A 17,500-nucleotide genomic window follows, 5' to 3' on the forward strand; every position below is an offset into this window, starting at 1 on the left:
ACACACACACACACACACACACACACACACACACACACACAGAGAGAGAGAGAGAGAGAGAGAGAGAGAGAGAGAGAGACAAACACAGGAACAGACAGACTAAGGGAACCGACATTCCCAGGATGAGGACAGCGATCAGAGCCAGGCCTCCTGCTACGGCGCCCGCCAGAACTCCGCTCTCTATGTGGTAACCATGGTGACCACCTTCACCTTGGCCCTTCACCTCTGGACAGAACAAAAATAATCAGGGGTCAAGGTCATGTCCTGCTGCTTCCAAAGAAAAACAGGTTCGGAAGCATACAACACCGATATGAACAAGACAAACAAACAGTTCGATGACTCGTAAATAAACCTATCGGATCCAAAAACATGGAGGAGGAGGAATTTTTGTTTAATGTCCCGTCACACATATCGGTGATTGAAGACATTTTGTTGAAGTATTTATGAATAAATTTGAGTATGATCGGTTAGAAGGGGTGGGAGATGTGAATGAATGGAGGGTTGGGGGAAACTGGGCAAATGAGGGTGAAATGTGGGTGATATTTGGGGAAAAAAACAAAACAAAACTCAATGTTTTTTTTTGTGTGTGTGTGTGTTTGTTTTGTTTTGTAGTGGTGTTTTTTCTTCACCTTTTTTTTTTTTTCCTCGGCTGTTTTTTCTGGATCATACTGTGCTTTCAAATTTCGTTGCGGCGACGATAATGGTGGTGATGATGATGGTGGTGATGATGATGGCTGTGACGATGATGGTGGTGATGATGATGGCGGTGACGATGATGGCGGTTATGATGATGGCGGCGACGATGATGGCGGTGACGATGATGGTGGTGACGATGATGGGTGGTGACGATGATGGCGGTGACGATGATGGTGGTGACGATGATGGTGGTTATGATGATGGCGGCGATGATGGTGGTGACTGTGATAACCCTGCAGCATGCGATGGATGAGTGTAAATAAATGTGTCAGGCTGGTTGTAGATATATATATGTGTCACCATTGGAGACACCACTGATCATACAGCTCTCACTTTGCTCTTAGCCAAGCTGTATGCTAATGTCAGTCTCTGAAATAAGCCAAGCACAGAGCCATACGAAACACACAACAAACTGTGTGGGCCGAAGATGAGCAACTCCTCAGTATGACCTAGCACCACACATGCATACACATTATTAAAATGTATGCGTGTGCGTATATATCTGTGTGAGTGTGTGTGTTTGCGTGCGTTCGTGCGTGCGTGCGTGTGTGTGTGTGTGCGCGCGCAAGCAAGCAAGCAAGCAAGCGAGTGCATTAGCTCGTCCCACCCTCTCTCCGAACCCACCTTTGCAGAAGGGCAAGAGAAAGGTAGGCTGACAGTGTTGGCAGTGACCCGTGGTGACGTCACAAGGGGCGTTGTCCTTGCACTGCCCGCAATGTTCCTGGCAGTTTGGACCGTAAGTTCTGTTGGGGCAGGCTGGGGATATATATATAGAGAGAGATAGATAGATAAATAGATAGATAGATATACACACACATACATATACATATATACACATGTTATATACATACATAGATAGATAGACAGATAGATAGATTTGTGTGTGTGTGCGTGTGTTTTGTGCTCAACCGCGGTAATTGCTCATTACCGATAATGCGAAAAAATCATTGGGCAACTACAACAGTTAACGGGCAACGATTTTGTGCGTAACTGGCAATGGTCAACGCAACATGTGCGCAACACACACACACACACACACACACACACACACACACACACACACACACACACACACACACACACACACACGGACACTCACGCTGCAGACAGAGGGGAGTGAGGAGGCCAGAGGGACGGCACCCCCACAGACAGTGGCCGTTGTCAGGGCGACAGGCCCCGCCCCCAGCACACTGCCCGCATCCTGGGGAACCCCCATCACCTGGGGAAGGAATGGGGTGGAGGGAGCGGCGTGTGTGTGTGTGTGTGTGTTCTGGGTTGTGTGTCAGGGGGCGGATTTGGGGGTGGATGGTTATGGGGGCGGTTCAAGTAGCAGTATTAGTAGTCGTAGTCGTAGTAGTAGTAGTAGCAGCAGCAGTAGTGGTGGTGGTGGTGGTTGTAATGGTAGCAGTGGTTGGGGTAACAGAGTGGATGGGTTTAGTGTGCGTGTCTACTTAGCTGACAGTGGTCTTTAATTTCAATGTATTTTGTATTTCTCTTTTTTGTCGCAACAGATTTCTCTGTGTGAAATTCGGGCTGCTCTCCCCATGGAGAGCGCGCCACCCTTTTTTTTCTTTTTTTTTTCCGACGTGCAGTTTTATTTGTTTTTCCTATCGAAGTGGGTTTTTCTACTGAATTTTGCCAGGAACAACCCTTTTGTTGCCGTAGATTCTTTTACGTGCGCTAAGTGCATGCTGCACACGGGACCCCGGTTTATCGTCTCATCCGAATGACTAGCGTCCAGACCACCACTCAAGGTCTGGTGGAGGGGGAGAAAGTATTGGCGACTGAGCCGTGATTCGAACCAGCGCGCTCAGATTCTCTCGCTTCCTATGCGGACGCATCATCTCCAGGCCATCGCCCCACTTATGTTGCATAAAGTAATGAATTAATGTACCCACCAACTCTTTTTGGTGTGTGAGCCAGTTTTGTCACACACACACACACACACACACACACACACACACACACACACACACACACACACACACATGGACACATGCACGCTCGCGCAACCACCCCTGTCAAAGAGAGAACTGCCGCATGTCAAAGGACAAAGGACAGAACTTCCAGGCATGACGAAATAAGACTGCAGTATACATAATTATGTCAAACAAAATGCGAGACGAGCAGTACTCGGTAAGGTTGGTTTATAAGAGGATAGGTTAGTCAGGGGCAAAAGCACAGAACTTTCAGTCATGAAGAAATTATGATATCAGTATACAGTTATCTAAGAAACTGCGAGTGGTGCAGTACCAAAAAAAGAACTTGGTGTGTTGTTGTATAGGAGGACAGGTTAGCTCACTCAGTACGGCCAGTCCTCTCTGCTCCTCTACACAGACCCCTCGGATGTCCAGTGGGTGTCTGAATGACCCAACCTTTAGCTTCCGTCGTCAGAACTGTGGTATCTTTGTCAACATTCACCTCTTCAGTATAAGAGCCTTCTACTGGCAATATCTTGATGATGGTAATTGGGGTGAAACGCTGTTAACGTCGTCTCTTTCGCCGTTCATATGGAGAGAGTAGAAAGGGACTGGGCTGGTTCATTTCTAACCTTTCAAGCACGTGCCATAGTGATTGTCACACAGATCGTCAGGACAGTCAGTGCAGGTCTGGTTGCAATGTTCCCCGTAGAACCCCGCCTTGCACACTGCAACAGACAGTTGTTGACAGATTTTCTACGCAAGGAACACGTACACACGCATTCATGCACCTCCGTTCCCACTGAAAACATAATGTGCTCAGACACAAGCACACGCAAACACATATCAATGGATTTTATTTATCTTAGCTGTATAATTTCTTCCTGTCTCATTATTTGTGCCGTCATAATGCCATTACCCGCACACCACTCATCCCAAGTCCCAAACACACAGCCACACCCGGGTTCGTCTGCCGCAGTTCCATCACTGGCAGTCCACAGGGAAGTATTAATATTAGGTCGCTCAGAGGCCACACAACAGAGGAGACCCTGTGCTACTGCTGAGTCATTTCAGTGGGTGTCCATCATAAATAGGCAACACAGACACCACACACCACCAACAACCACAACCATTTCACAGCACCACGCACACACACACACACACACACACACGTGCACATGCGTACACACACACACACACACACACACACACACACACACACACACGCACGCACGCACGCACGCACGCACTCACACACACAGACACATACCCCACACTTGAAACTCGCAAATGTTGATACTGTAGAACTCGTGGTGGTGGTCGTCGCCATCTTTGGCGAAGGTGATCACCTGACCTCGCAGGGGCTGCGCGCATGTCACGCTGACCTTGTGCCGCAGAGCGTCCAGCCTCTCCGTGCTGTTGGAGGTGGGGAAGGTGTAGCACAGGTGGTCATCCACCCACACCCGCCCTCCAGCCAGTCTCCTGGAGGAGAAGTGATAGTCTGACGGCACAAACAACATGAAAAGTTCAGTCTGGGGGAGAGGTGATAGTCTGACGGCACAAACAACATGTTCAGTCTGGGGGAGAGGTGATAGTCTGACGGCACAAACAACATGTTCAGTCTGGGGGAGAGGTGATAGTCTGACGGCACAAACAACATGTTCAGTCTGGGGGAGAGGTGATAGTCTGACGGCACAAACAACATGTTCAGTCTGGGGGAGAGGTGATAGTCTGACGGCACAAACAACATGTTCAGTCTGGGGGAGAGGTGATAGTCTGACGGCACAAACAACATGAAGTGTTCAGTCTGGGGGGAGAGGTGATAGTCTGACGGCACAAACAACATGAAGTGTTCAGTCTGGGGGAGAGGTGATAGTCTGACGGCACAAACAACATGAAGTGTTCAGTCTGGATGAGAGGTGATAGTCTGACGGCACAAACAACATGAAGTGTTCAGTCTGGGGGAGAGGTGATAGTCTGACGGCACAAACAACATGAAGTGTTCAGTCTGGGGGGAGAGGTGATAGTCTGACGGCACAAACAACATGAAGTGTTCAGTCTGGGGGAGAGGTGATAGTCTGACGGCACAAACAACATGAAGTGTTCAGTCTGGATGAGAGGTGATAGTCTGACGGCACAAACAACATGAAGTGTTTAGTCTGGGGGAGAGGTGGTAGTCTGACGGCACAAACAACATGTTCAGTCTGGGGGAGAGGTGATAGTCTGACGGCACAAACAACATGAAGTGTTTAGTCTGGGGGAGAGGTGGTAGTCTGACGGCACAAACAACATGTTCAGTCTGGGGGAGAGGTGATAGTCTGACGGCACAAACAACATGAAGTGTTTAGTCTGGGGGAGAGGTGGTAGTCTGACGGCACAAACAACATGTTCAGTCTGGGGGAGAGGTGATAGTCTGACGGCACAAACAACACGTTCAATATGGGGAAGAGGTGATAGTCTGACGGCACAAACAACATGTTCAGTCTGGGGGAGAGGTGATAGTCTGACGGCACAAACAACATGAAGTGTTCAGTGTGGAGGAGAGGTGATAGTCTGACGGCACAAACAACATGTTCAGTCTGGGGGAGAGGTGATAGTCTGACGGCACAAACAACACGTTCAATATGGGGAAGAGGTGATAGTCTGACGGCACAAACAACATGTTCAGTCTGGGGGAGAGGTGATAGTCTGACGGCACAAACAACATGTTCAGTCTGGGGGAGAGGTGATAGTCTGACGGCACAAACAATATGAAGTGTTCAGTCTAGGGGAGAGGTGATAGTCTGACGGCTCAAACAACATGAAAAGTTCAGTGTGGGGGAGAGGTGATAGTCTGACGGCACAAACAACATGAAGTGTTCAGTGTGGATGACAGGTGATAGTCTGACGGCACAAACAACATGAAGTGTTCAGTCTGGGGGGAGAGGTGGTAGTCTGACGGCACAAACAACATGAAGTGTTCAGTGTGGATGAGAGGTGATAGTCTGACGGCACAAACAACATGAAGTGTTCAGTCTGGGGGAGAGGTGATAGTCTGACGGCACAAACAACATGAAGTGTTCAGTCTGGGGGAGAGGTGATAGTCTGACGGCACAAACAACATGAAGTGTTCAGTCTGGAGGAGAGGTGATAGTCTGACGGCACAAACAACATGAAAGTGTTCAGTCTGGCGGGAGAGGTGATAGGCCCCTTAACGAGATCACCATTTATTATCAGGCACATGTAGAAAAGAATACGTCCCAAATTCTGGGCCACAAAAACAGAAGCAGCAAAGACATGTGGGGATGTTTCACGTTCTGTAACAGACAGATAGAGGGGCAGACAATTACACTCTCCACCGACATGCCCCCCCCCCCCCCCGCCCCCCCCCCCCTTTACCCCCCTTTCACCCAAATATACAGACCGCGTTGTATGTTCTTTTGCTTTTTCTCAAGAGTTGGAAAAAAACAACAAACCTACCTTGTGTCATTGTAATCTTACAACATTAATCATTATTGATTTGAACATTATTTGATGTGTGTGAAAGTTCTTTAAAAAAAAATCTTTGTGAAATTTCATGTAATGAGAAAATAAATAAAACCTTCGTGGCAAGGGACACACACACACACACACACACACACTGGACATTACTACCACATCCTTTTGACGCTAACCACCCACCATACGCCTCACCTGCTCGCCTGTAGATGGTCACCCCAGTGACAGTGTAGGGACGGTCCAGGTCCACCTTCCACCAAGGGGAGTAATCGTAAGCGTCAGTGTGCACGCAGTTGGACTGTGATTGGTTCAGAGTTCGGTATTGAGTCATGGTTCTGCCGTTCACCGCTGCGCAGGCTGGAGCCGAAATGCCTTGGCCGTCCCTATAGCGACTGGACATGGTGGCGTTTTTACCGAAGGCCACGTTTTCTGGGTCAAACATGAGGGCCCGTGTTCAAAACAACTGCTAGAAAAGCACACCCCTCGCCCCCCAAAGAAGGAGAACAGAAACTGATAACCCCAAAGAAGAAGGAGAAAAGAAACTTATACCCCCAAAGAAGGAGAAAAGAAACTGATACCTCTAAAGAAGAAGAAGAAACTGATACCCCTAAAGAAGGAGAAAAGAAACTGATACCCCCAAAGAAGGAGAAAAGAAACTGATACCCCTAAAGAAGAAGGAGAAAAGAAACTGATACCCCTAAAGAAGAAGGAGAAAAGAAACTGATACCCCTAAAGAAGAAGGAGAAAAGAAACTGATACCTCGAAAGAAGAAGAAGAAACAGATACCCCTAAAGAAGAAGGAGAAAAGAAACTGATACCTCGAAAGAAGAAGAAGAAACAGATACCCCTAAAGAAGAAGGAGAAAAGAAACTGATACCTCTAAAGAAGAAGGAGAAAAGAAACTGATACCTCTAGAGAAGAAGAAGAAGAAACTGATACCTCTAAAGAAGAAGGAGAAAAGAAACTGATACCTCTAAAGAAGAAGGAGAAAAGAAACTGATACCCCTAAGGAAGAAGGAGAAAAGAAACTGATACCTCTAAAGAAGGAGAAAAGAAACTGATACCTCTAAAGAAGAAGGAGAAAAGAAACTGATACCTCTAAAGAAGAAGGAGAAAAGAAACTGATACCCCTAAAGAAGAAGGAGAAAAGAAACTGATACCTCTAAAGAAGGAGGAGAAAAGAAACTGATACCCCCAAAGAAGGAGAAAAGAAACTGATACCTCTAAAGAAGAAGGAGAAAAGAAACTGATACCTCTAAAGAAGGAGAAAAGAAACTGATACCTCTAAAGAAGAAGGAGAAAAGAAACTGATACCTCTAAAGAAGGAGAAAAGAAACTGATACCCCCAAAGAAGGAGAAAAGAAACTGATACCCCCAAAGAAGGAGAAAAGAAACTGATACCTCTAAAGAAGAAGGAGAAAAGAAACTGATACCTCTAAAGAAGAAGGAGAAAAGAAATTGATACCCCCAAAGAAGAAGGAGAAAAGAAACTGATACCCCCAAAGAAGAAGGAGAAAAGAAACTGATACCCCCAAAGAAGGAGAAAAGAAACTGATACCTCTAAGAAGAAGGAGAAAAGAAACTGATACCCCCAAAGAAGGAGAAAAGAAACTGATACCTCTAAAGAAGAAGGAGAAAAGAAACTGATACCTCTAAAGAAGAAGGAGAAAAGAAACTGATACCACTAAAGAAGAAGGAGAAAAGAAACTGATACCCCGAAAGAAGGAGAAAAGAAACTGATACCCCTAAAGAAGAAGGAGAAAACAAACTGATACCTCTAAAGAAGAAGGAGAAAAGAAACTGATACCCCTAAAGGAGGAGAAAAGAAACTGATACGCCTAAAGAAGGAGAAAAACTGATACCCCCAAAGAAGAAGGAGAAAAGAAACTGATACCTCGAAAGAAGAAGGAGAAACTGATACCTCTAAAGAAGAAGGAGAAAAGAAACTGATACCCCCAAAGAAGGAGAAAAGAAACTGATACCCCCAAAGAAGAAGGAGAAAAGAAACTGATACCCCTAAAGAAGAAGGAGAACAGAAACTGATACCCCCAAAGAAGAAGGAGAAAAGAAACTGACACCCCGAAAGAAGAAGGAGAAAAGAAACTGATACCCTCAAAGAAGAAGGAGAAAAGAAACTGATACCCTCAAAGAAGAAGGAGAAAAGAAACTGATACCTCTAAAGAAGGAGAAAAGAAACTGATACCCCTAAAGAAGGAGAAAAGAAACTGATACCCCTAAAGAAGGAGAAAAGAAACTGATACCTCTAAAGAAGAAGGAGAAAAGAAACTGATACCTCTAAAGAAGGAGAAAAGAAACTGATACCCCCAAAGAAGGAGAAAAGAAACTGATACCCCTAAAGAAGGAGAAAAGAAACTGATACCCCCAAAGAAGGAGAAAAGAAACTGATACCTCCAAAGAAGGAGGAGAAAAGAAACTGATACCCCCAAAGGAGGAGAAAAGAAACTGATACGCCTAAAGAAGGAGAAAAACTGATACCCCCAAAGAAGGAGAAAAGAAACTGATACCTCCAAAGAAGAAGGAGAAAAGAAACTGATACCCCCAAAGAAGGAGAAAAGAAACTGATACCCCCAAAGAAGGAGGAGAAAAGAAACTGATACCCCCAAAGAAGAAGGAGAAAAGAAACTGATACCCCCAAAGGAGGAGAAAAGAAACTGATACGCCTAAAGAAGGAGAAAAACTGATACCCCCAAAGGAGAAGGAGAAAAGAAACTGATACCCTCAAAGAAGGAGAAAAGAAACTGATACGCCTAAAGAAGGAGAAAAACTGATACCCCCAAAGAAGGAGAAAAGAAACTGATACGCCTAAAGAAGGAGAAAAACTGATACCCCCAAAGGAGAAGGAGAAAAGAAACTGATACCCTCAAAGAAGAAGGAGAAAAGAAACTGATACCTCTAAAGAAGAAGGAGAAAAGAAACTGATACCACTAAAGAAGAAGGAGAAAAGAAACTGATACCCCCAAAGAAGGAGAAAAGAAACTGATACCCCCAAAGAAGGAGAAAAGAAACTGATACCTCTAAAGAAGAAGGAGAAAAGAAACTGATACCTCTAAAGAAGAAGGAGAAAAGAAACTGATATCTCCAAAGAAGAAGGAGAAAAGAAACTGATACCTCTAAAGAAGAAGGAGAAAAGAAATTGATACCCCCAAAGAAGAAGGAGAAAAGAAACTGATACCCCCAAAGAAGAAGGAGAAAAGAAACTGATACCCCCAAAGAAGGAGAAAAGAAACTGATACCTCTAAGAAGAAGGAGAAAAGAAACTGATACCCCCAAAGAAGGAGAAAAGAAACTGATACCTCTAAAGAAGAAGGAGAAAAGAAACTGATACCTCTAAAGAAGAAGGAGAAAAGAAACTGATACCACTAAAGAAGAAGGAGAAAAGAAACTGATACCCCGAAAGAAGGAGAAAAGAAACTGATACCCCTAAAGAAGAAGGAGAAAACAAACTGATACCTCTAAAGAAGAAGGAGAAAAGAAACTGATACCCCTAAAGGAGGAGAAAAGAAACTGATACGCCTAAAGAAGGAGAAAAACTGATACCCCCAAAGAAGAAGGAGAAAAGAAACTGATACCTCGAAAGAAGAAGGAGAAACTGATACCTCTAAAGAAGAAGGAGAAAAGAAACTGATACCCCCAAAGAAGGAGAAAAGAAACTGATACCCCCAAAGAAGAAGGAGAAAAGAAACTGATACCCCTAAAGAAGAAGGAGAACAGAAACTGATACCCCCAAAGAAGAAGGAGAAAAGAAACTGACACCCCGAAAGAAGAAGGAGAAAAGAAACTGATACCCTCAAAGAAGAAGGAGAAAAGAAACTGATACCCTCAAAGAAGAAGGAGAAAAGAAACTGATACCTCTAAAGAAGGAGAAAAGAAACTGATACCCCTAAAGAAGGAGAAAAGAAACTGATACCCCTAAAGAAGGAGAAAAGAAACTGATACCTCTAAAGAAGAAGGAGAAAAGAAACTGATACCTCTAAAGAAGGAGAAAAGAAACTGATACCCCCAAAGAAGGAGAAAAGAAACTGATACCCCTAAAGAAGGAGAAAAGAAACTGATACCCCCAAAGAAGGAGAAAAGAAACTGATACCTCCAAAGAAGGAGGAGAAAAGAAACTGATACCCCCAAAGGAGGAGAAAAGAAACTGATACGCCTAAAGAAGGAGAAAAACTGATACCCCCAAAGAAGGAGAAAAGAAACTGATACCTCCAAAGAAGAAGGAGAAAAGAAACTGATACCCCCAAAGAAGGAGAAAAGAAACTGATACCCCCAAAGAAGGAGGAGAAAAGAAACTGATACCCCCAAAGAAGAAGGAGAAAAGAAACTGATACCCCCAAAGGAGGAGAAAAGAAACTGATACGCCTAAAGAAGGAGAAAAACTGATACCCCCAAAGGAGAAGGAGAAAAGAAACTGATACCCTCAAAGAAGGAGAAAAGAAACTGATACGCCTAAAGAAGGAGAAAAACTGATACCCCCAAAGAAGGAGAAAAGAAACTGATACGCCTAAAGAAGGAGAAAAACTGATACCCCCAAAGGAGAAGGAGAAAAGAAACTGATACCCTCAAAGAAGAAGGAGAAAAGAAACTGATACCTCTAAAGAAGAAGGAGAAAAGAAACTGATACCACTAAAGAAGAAGGAGAAAAGAAACTGATACCCCCAAAGAAGGAGAAAAGAAACTGATACCCCCAAAGAAGGAGAAAAGAAACTGATACCTCTAAAGAAGAAGGAGAAAAGAAACTGATACCTCTAAAGAAGAAGGAGAAAAGAAACTGATATCTCCAAAGAAGAAGGAGAAAAGAAACTGATACCCCCAAAGAAGGAGAAAAGAAACTGATACCCCCAAAGAAGGAGGAGAAAAGAAACTGATACCCCCAAAGAAGAAGGAGAAAAGAAACTGATACCCCCAAAGGAGGAGAAAAGAAACTGATACGCCTAAAGAAGGAGAAAAACTGATACCCCCAAAGGAGAAGGAGAAAAGAAACTGATACCCTCAAAGAAGGAGAAAAGAAACTGATACGCCTAAAGAAGGAGAAAAACTGATACCCCCAAAGAAGGAGAAAAGAAACTGATACGCCTAAAGAAGGAGAAAAACTGATACCCCCAAAGGAGAAGGAGAAAAGAAACTGATACCCTCAAAGAAGAAGGAGAAAAGAAACTGATACCTCTAAAGAAGAAGGAGAAAAGAAACTGATACCACTAAAGAAGAAGGAGAAAAGAAACTGATACCCCCAAAGAAGGAGAAAAGAAACTGATACCCCCAAAGAAGGAGAAAAGAAACTGATACCTCTAAAGAAGAAGGAGAAAAGAAACTGATACCTCTAAAGAAGAAGGAGAAAAGAAACTGATATCTCCAAAGAAGAAGGAGAAAAGAAACTGATACCCCCAAAGAAGGAGAAAAGAAACTGATACCTCCAAAGAAGAAGGAGAAAAGAAACTGATACCTCTAAAGAAGAAGGAGAAAAGAAACTGATACCCCTAAAGAAGGAGAAAAGAAACTGATACCTCTAAAGAAGAAGGAGAAAAGAAACTGATACCCCTAAGGAAGAAGGAGAAAAGAAACTGATACCCCTAAAGAAGAAGGAGAAAAGAAACTGATACCTCTAAAGAAGAAGGAGAAAAGAAACTGATACCCCTAAAGAAGGAGAAAAGAAACTGATACCTCTAAAGAAGAAGGAGAAAAGAAACTGATACCTCTAAAGAAGAAGGAGAAAAGAAACTGATACCCCTAAAGAAGGAGAAAAGAAACTGATACCCCCAAAGAAGAAGGAGAAAAGAAACTGATACCCCCAACGAAGAAGGAGAAAAGAAACTGATACCCCTAAAGAAGAAGGAGAACAGAAACTGATACCCCTAAAGAAGGAGAACAGAAACTGATACCTCTAAAGAAGAAGGAGAAAAGAAACTGATACCTCTAAAGAAGAAGGAGAACAGAAACTGATACCCCCAAAGAAGAAGGAGAAAAGAAACTGATACCCCCAAAGAAGGAGAAAAGAAACTGATACCCCCAAAGAAGAAGGAGAAAAGAAACTGATACCCCTAAAGAAGAAGGAGAAAAGAAACTGATACCCCCAAAGAAGGAGAAAAGAAACTGATACCCCCAAAGAAGAAGGAGAAAAGAAACTGATACCTCCAAAGAACAAGAAGAAAAGAAACCGATACCCCCAAAGAAGGAGAAAAGAAACTGATACCCCTAAAGAAGAAAGAGAAAAGAAACTGATACCCCTAAAGAAGAAAGAGAAAAGAAACTGATACCCCAAAGAAGGAGAAAAGAAACTGATACCCCTAAAGAAGAAAGAGAAAAGAAACTGATACCCCTAAAGAAGAAAGAGAAAAGAAACTGATACCCCTAAAGAAGAAGGAGAAAAGAAACTGATACCCCTAAAGAAGAAAGAGAAAAGAAACTGATACCCCTAAAGAAGAAAGAGAAAAGAAACTGATACCCCAAAGAAGAAGGAGAAAAGAAAATGATAAACTTGGTACTAGTCTTTTAGATAAGATAAGAAACCGAGGTTCTCGTGTGCAGCATACACTTAGCGCACGTGAAAAAACAAACAACAGAAAAAAAACGGTGGCAGCAATGAGGTTGTTCCTGGCAAAGTTCTGTAGAAAAATCAGCTTAGATAGTAACACAAATACACTTGCAGACAGAAAAAAGCAACAACAAAAAACATGTGTAGCCATTCACTGTGACAACGCGCTCTTCCCCGCCGGCAGAGTAGCCCAACTTTCAGGCAGAGGAATATTTGTATTTGTATTTGTATTTCTCTTTTTATCACAACAGATTTCTCTGTGTGAAATTCGGGCTGCTCTCCCCAGGGAGAGCGCGTCGCTACACTACTGCGCCACCCATTTTTTGTATTTTTTCCTGCGTGCAGTTTTATTTGTTTTTCCTACCGAAGTGGATTTTTCTATAGAATTTTGCCAGGAACAACCCTTTTGTTGCCGTGGGTTCGTTTACGTGCGCTAAGTGCATGCTAGCACACGGGACCTCGGTTTATCGTCTCATCCGAATGACTAGCGTCCAGACCACCACTCAAGGTCTAGTGGAGGGGGAGAAAATATCCGGGCGGCTGAGCCGTGATTCGAACCAGCGCGCTCAGATTCTCTCGCTTCCTAGGCGGACGCGTTACCTCTAGGCCATCGCTCCACTGTTGTGACAAAGAATAACACAACACACTACAATGAAACGAAATGAAAAGTAAATAAATGAATGAACAACTAAATGAACACGTTGAATAAAACTACCATTTCTCTGCACCACCTCCATCCCTTCACCAATCTATCATCATCACGCGTATATCTACTTCCTATAATTACACGTATATTTACCACAACTGGGTTACTATCTGATGATGAAGTCAACACAATTCGATTTGACAGCAAACAGTATGTGATGTATGGTTGAGTGTGACTCATACAACTGATATTTATTCTTTATTTATTCTTGTTGCTTATAGTCCAGCCGACCGCACAGGGCCATATCAGGACTGTCAAACCATACAAATGCTCAACCGCGTCAACACAAAACTGTCACATTTACAACACCCCCCCCCCCACACCCACCCCCCAAAAAACAACACTAAGACAAACCCACAAAACACAGTTCATGATACAGTATCTCAACTATTTAGCTCCTTTGGGCAGATAAGACTAGGCCATGCTGAGGACGCCAGCCATTCCGCTTAATTTATCATCCCCAGATTACAAAAAATCGTAAATAATAATAATAATAAAACAACCAAAAAAACAATGCTTCAAAGCCAAACAAAAATACACAAGAAAGGCCATATAGGCAAATAACACTGCAGAATGGGCAGCGAGTGCCCATCCCAGTGTTTACATCTCACTACCTAATCGCCAGAGCAAAACAGCACAGATAGTACATCATAGACTGTCGAAAAGAGAAAAAAAGTGTCATGGCTTGCTTGACAAAAGAAAGGGGAATGGACTGGGAAGGCAGAAAAAGGAGACAATAGTGAGGATAGAAAAAAAGGCAGAAACAAAGAGAGTGACAGAAAAGAGGAAATTTCTAGCACAGAATTTCCAGAAGGCGGGGATGCTATTTATACTGAAAGACCCCCGGCATCCCCACGGGGGATACAACTGACAGAAACACATGTCAAAAAATAAAATAAAGGGAACACGAAGTGGGTTGACTAAATGGCTTACATAAATAGATTGTAGGTAATGACGGCACTCCATTACTTTTTAAAGCAAAGAAATGTGTATTTTGGGGAAAAAAACCAAACACACGTCATTTAATAGCGAAACATCGAGTTGTCATGGAGGTCGCCATTTTGCATTAAGTTGTAACGTCACAAATACAGAGACTCGTCTTTGGTTATGGCGGCCTTATGAAGCAGATCGAAACGAAATCGTTAAAAAAAATATATACTACGCCAAGACTTTCAAAAACAGAAAAAAAAACCAAAAAAAAAACCCAACAACAAAAAACACTATGTCAGGACTGTGTTGGAATGGATTTTGGTCTAATTCCATACAATACTGAACCCGAGTTTACGGAACAAGAGTTAAAACAAGCTGCTCAAACGACAGCAACACGGACAGTTCAAAGTTGTGAGTGCCAATGTGGAAACTGCGTGTCTGCCAGCTCCGTCGTGCCAGAAGAAGGCACATGCTGCTGAGACAATGACTTGACAGTCGCAGCTTTTGAAAACGATGGATGTGATGAGCCCTACGTTTCATCACTGAACACCCGTTATTTCTCATAGTTGTTCTAACCCGTTGCGCTTCATCCACCAGTTCATGTCACGTCACAATGGACATCTTTCTGCCAAGCTCAATATGGCGGTACCATGTATTGCGCCATGCTGACAGTTAATTTGAATCAAAATGATTGCTCTAATGTTCACTTTAATGCGTGGTTCTGTAATGCTGATAGTTAAAATCAGTATGACTGCTCTTCTGCGCAGATATGTTCACTTTAATGCGTGGTTCTGTAATGCTGATAGTTAAAATCAGTATGACTGCTCTCCTTCGCAGATATGTTCAGTTGAATGCGTGGTTCTGTAATGCTGATAGTTAAAATCAGTATGACTGCTCTCCTTCGCAGATATGTTCAGTTGAATGCGTGGTTCTGTAATGCTGATAGTTAAAATCAGTATGACTGCTCTCCTTCGCAGACATGTTCAGTTGAATGCGTGGTTCTGTAATCATTTGCTACAAGTTTGCCCAGTTTTTGCAGCATGAAAATCATTCCGGGTAGAGTTGAGTTTAACGACCTATCGGCGTGACGCCCTTAAGGTCACGTTGTTCGTGGCTGTGGTCTTATCCATGGGGGTGTGGTGTAGTCAAGGCGTTGGTCCTGTGGAAATAATTCTACTTCGTGCCCCCTTTTAACTCTCTCCATACGAACGGCGAAAGAGACGACGTTTACAGCGTTTCACCCCAATTACCATCATCAAAATATTGCAAGCGGAAGGCTCTTATACTGAAGAGGTGAATGTTGACAAAGAACACCACAATTCTGACGACGGAAGCTAAAGGTTGGGTAATTCAGACACCCACTGGACATCCGAGGGGTCTGTGTAGAGGAGAAGAGAGGACTGGCCGTACTGAGTGAGTTAAACCTACCCTTGTTCACCACGCCATCTGGCGACACTCCAGGGATGTCATCACAGCCTCCGTCAGCAGGATCGGCGCATGCGCACTCATGAGCTGCGAGAAATTAATGACACGGGCGTCAAGTTCAAATCTGACTTTCCTTTTAACACAACCAACACGTTCAGTAACTGTTAGCCCTTTAAAGACACACAAGTTCGAGCCATTGCCACTCATCACCACTTCCCCATTGTTGACAAGTTGGAACTAAGAGAAAATTAATTATAAAAGAAGCATACTCAAAACATAGGGCAACTACCGTTCATGGGAAGAAAGACAGGGAGAGAGAGAGCGAGGGAGAGAGATAAAAAAAAAAGACAGACAGAGAGAGAGAATGAATGAATGAATGAATGAATCTTTATTTTCCAACGGTGAAGACATTAGCACTTTGACCGACTTACACATCTGCCGTTGATCTAAGAGACACACAAACACATAGGCATATAAATGTTGTTATACTTAATACATGTATGATGTACAAGTATAACACAGCGTCAAACTGAGAGACACAACATCGCTCACATCTGTACGAAACGGAAGCGAGTAACACACACACACACACACACACACACACACACACACACACACTAACATACACACACACCAAGAGAGAGAGAGAGTCAAAGGGAGAACTCTGGAATGGTTTAGCTGCAGGGGTGAAAATATGCATAAAAGGCAAAACCTCCTTAAACCTATAATTTTTGCTTCGTATTGTCAACAGAGCTTTGTCGTAAGGCTATTGTTTTGTGCACAAATAACACAAGTCTTTTCGTCAAAATATTAATTCCCGACTGACATTAAGAGAGTAAATCTGAACATGGACGGCTGACGCAAAACATTCATATGAAATAATTAATCTCAAAGGGTTTAATATCCAGGGGAAATCAAAAGAAAGCGCAAAACGGACAATTATGACTGTCCTGATTAGCTACCACTTTGAAGTCTATAAAACGGCCAGAGAGAGGGAGAGAGAGGGCAGACAGGCAGACAGACAAAGACAGAGAGACAGACAGACAGACAGAACCACCTACTGTTGACATGGCAAAACTCCCCCTTCCATCCGAACAGACAGCCGCCTACACAGCGTCCTGTTTCCCTGTTGCACGCACACTGTCCACACTTGTTTGTGCAGTTCCGCCCGAAATAGCCAGCAGCACAGCCTGAGGATTTTCTCCAACACACACACACACACACACACACACACACACACACACACAATTATTATCATCATCATTGCCATTATTGTTGCATGTAATTTTTGTTGTGGCAAGACTACAATGTCCTCCACAACAATCACCGACATCGTTCCTTCCTCTCTTCATTCATTCGTTCACTCATGCATTCTTTCATTTATGTTCTAAAAATGGGATTCCGAGGAGCTTACCCTCAAGGCAAATGCCGTTCACGGGGTCACACGTGTTGTCATGGCAATGACCTCTGCATGGTAGGTCGCACGCGTCACCATAGTAACCTGCTTTGCACCCTGGTTGACAAAACGTAACAGTCCTTCCAAGCAAATGTAAAGAAACAAAGTTCGTCACAGCATTTGAGTTCAAATACTTCATGCCATGGAGGTGATGACACAGATTATTGTCTCTATATCCTGCACTTCAACAAATATAACTTAGGTTATGACATGTGTTTGTCTTTAAAACCTACACTTCAGGAAAGATAATGTCGGCTGTGATATAGATTACTGTCTCTGTTACCTATACTTCAAAAAAGAAAATCTAGGTCATGACATATCATCATCATCATCAGTTTCGTCGC

At 43.4% G+C, this 17,500-nt stretch overlaps 1 protein-coding gene across 1 annotated transcript in view; it reads right to left on the reverse strand.

The window, feature by feature from the left end:
• Window positions 1-17,500, reverse strand: part of LOC143300005 (uncharacterized) — a 21,908-nt gene that overhangs the window by 4,183 nt on the left and 225 nt on the right. The window contains exons 2-9 of the mRNA XM_076613560.1: window positions 17,115-17,213; window positions 16,762-16,890; window positions 15,704-15,787; window positions 6,288-6,521; window positions 3,886-4,116; window positions 3,248-3,343; window positions 1,321-1,452; window positions 114-225 (exon numbers count right to left, since the gene is read on the reverse strand). Of these exons, the coding sequence (XP_076469675.1) occupies window positions 114-225; window positions 1,321-1,452; window positions 3,248-3,343; window positions 3,886-4,116; window positions 6,288-6,521; window positions 15,704-15,787; window positions 16,762-16,890; window positions 17,115-17,213 (1,117 nt within the window). The remainder of the gene's footprint in view (window positions 1-113; window positions 226-1,320; window positions 1,453-3,247; window positions 3,344-3,885; window positions 4,117-6,287; window positions 6,522-15,703; window positions 15,788-16,761; window positions 16,891-17,114; window positions 17,214-17,500) is intronic.

The sequence above is a fragment of the Babylonia areolata genome, chromosome 25 (genome assembly GCF_041734735.1).
Source record: "Babylonia areolata isolate BAREFJ2019XMU chromosome 25, ASM4173473v1, whole genome shotgun sequence".
Classification (NCBI taxonomy): Eukaryota; Metazoa; Mollusca; class Gastropoda; order Neogastropoda; family Buccinidae; genus Babylonia; species Babylonia areolata.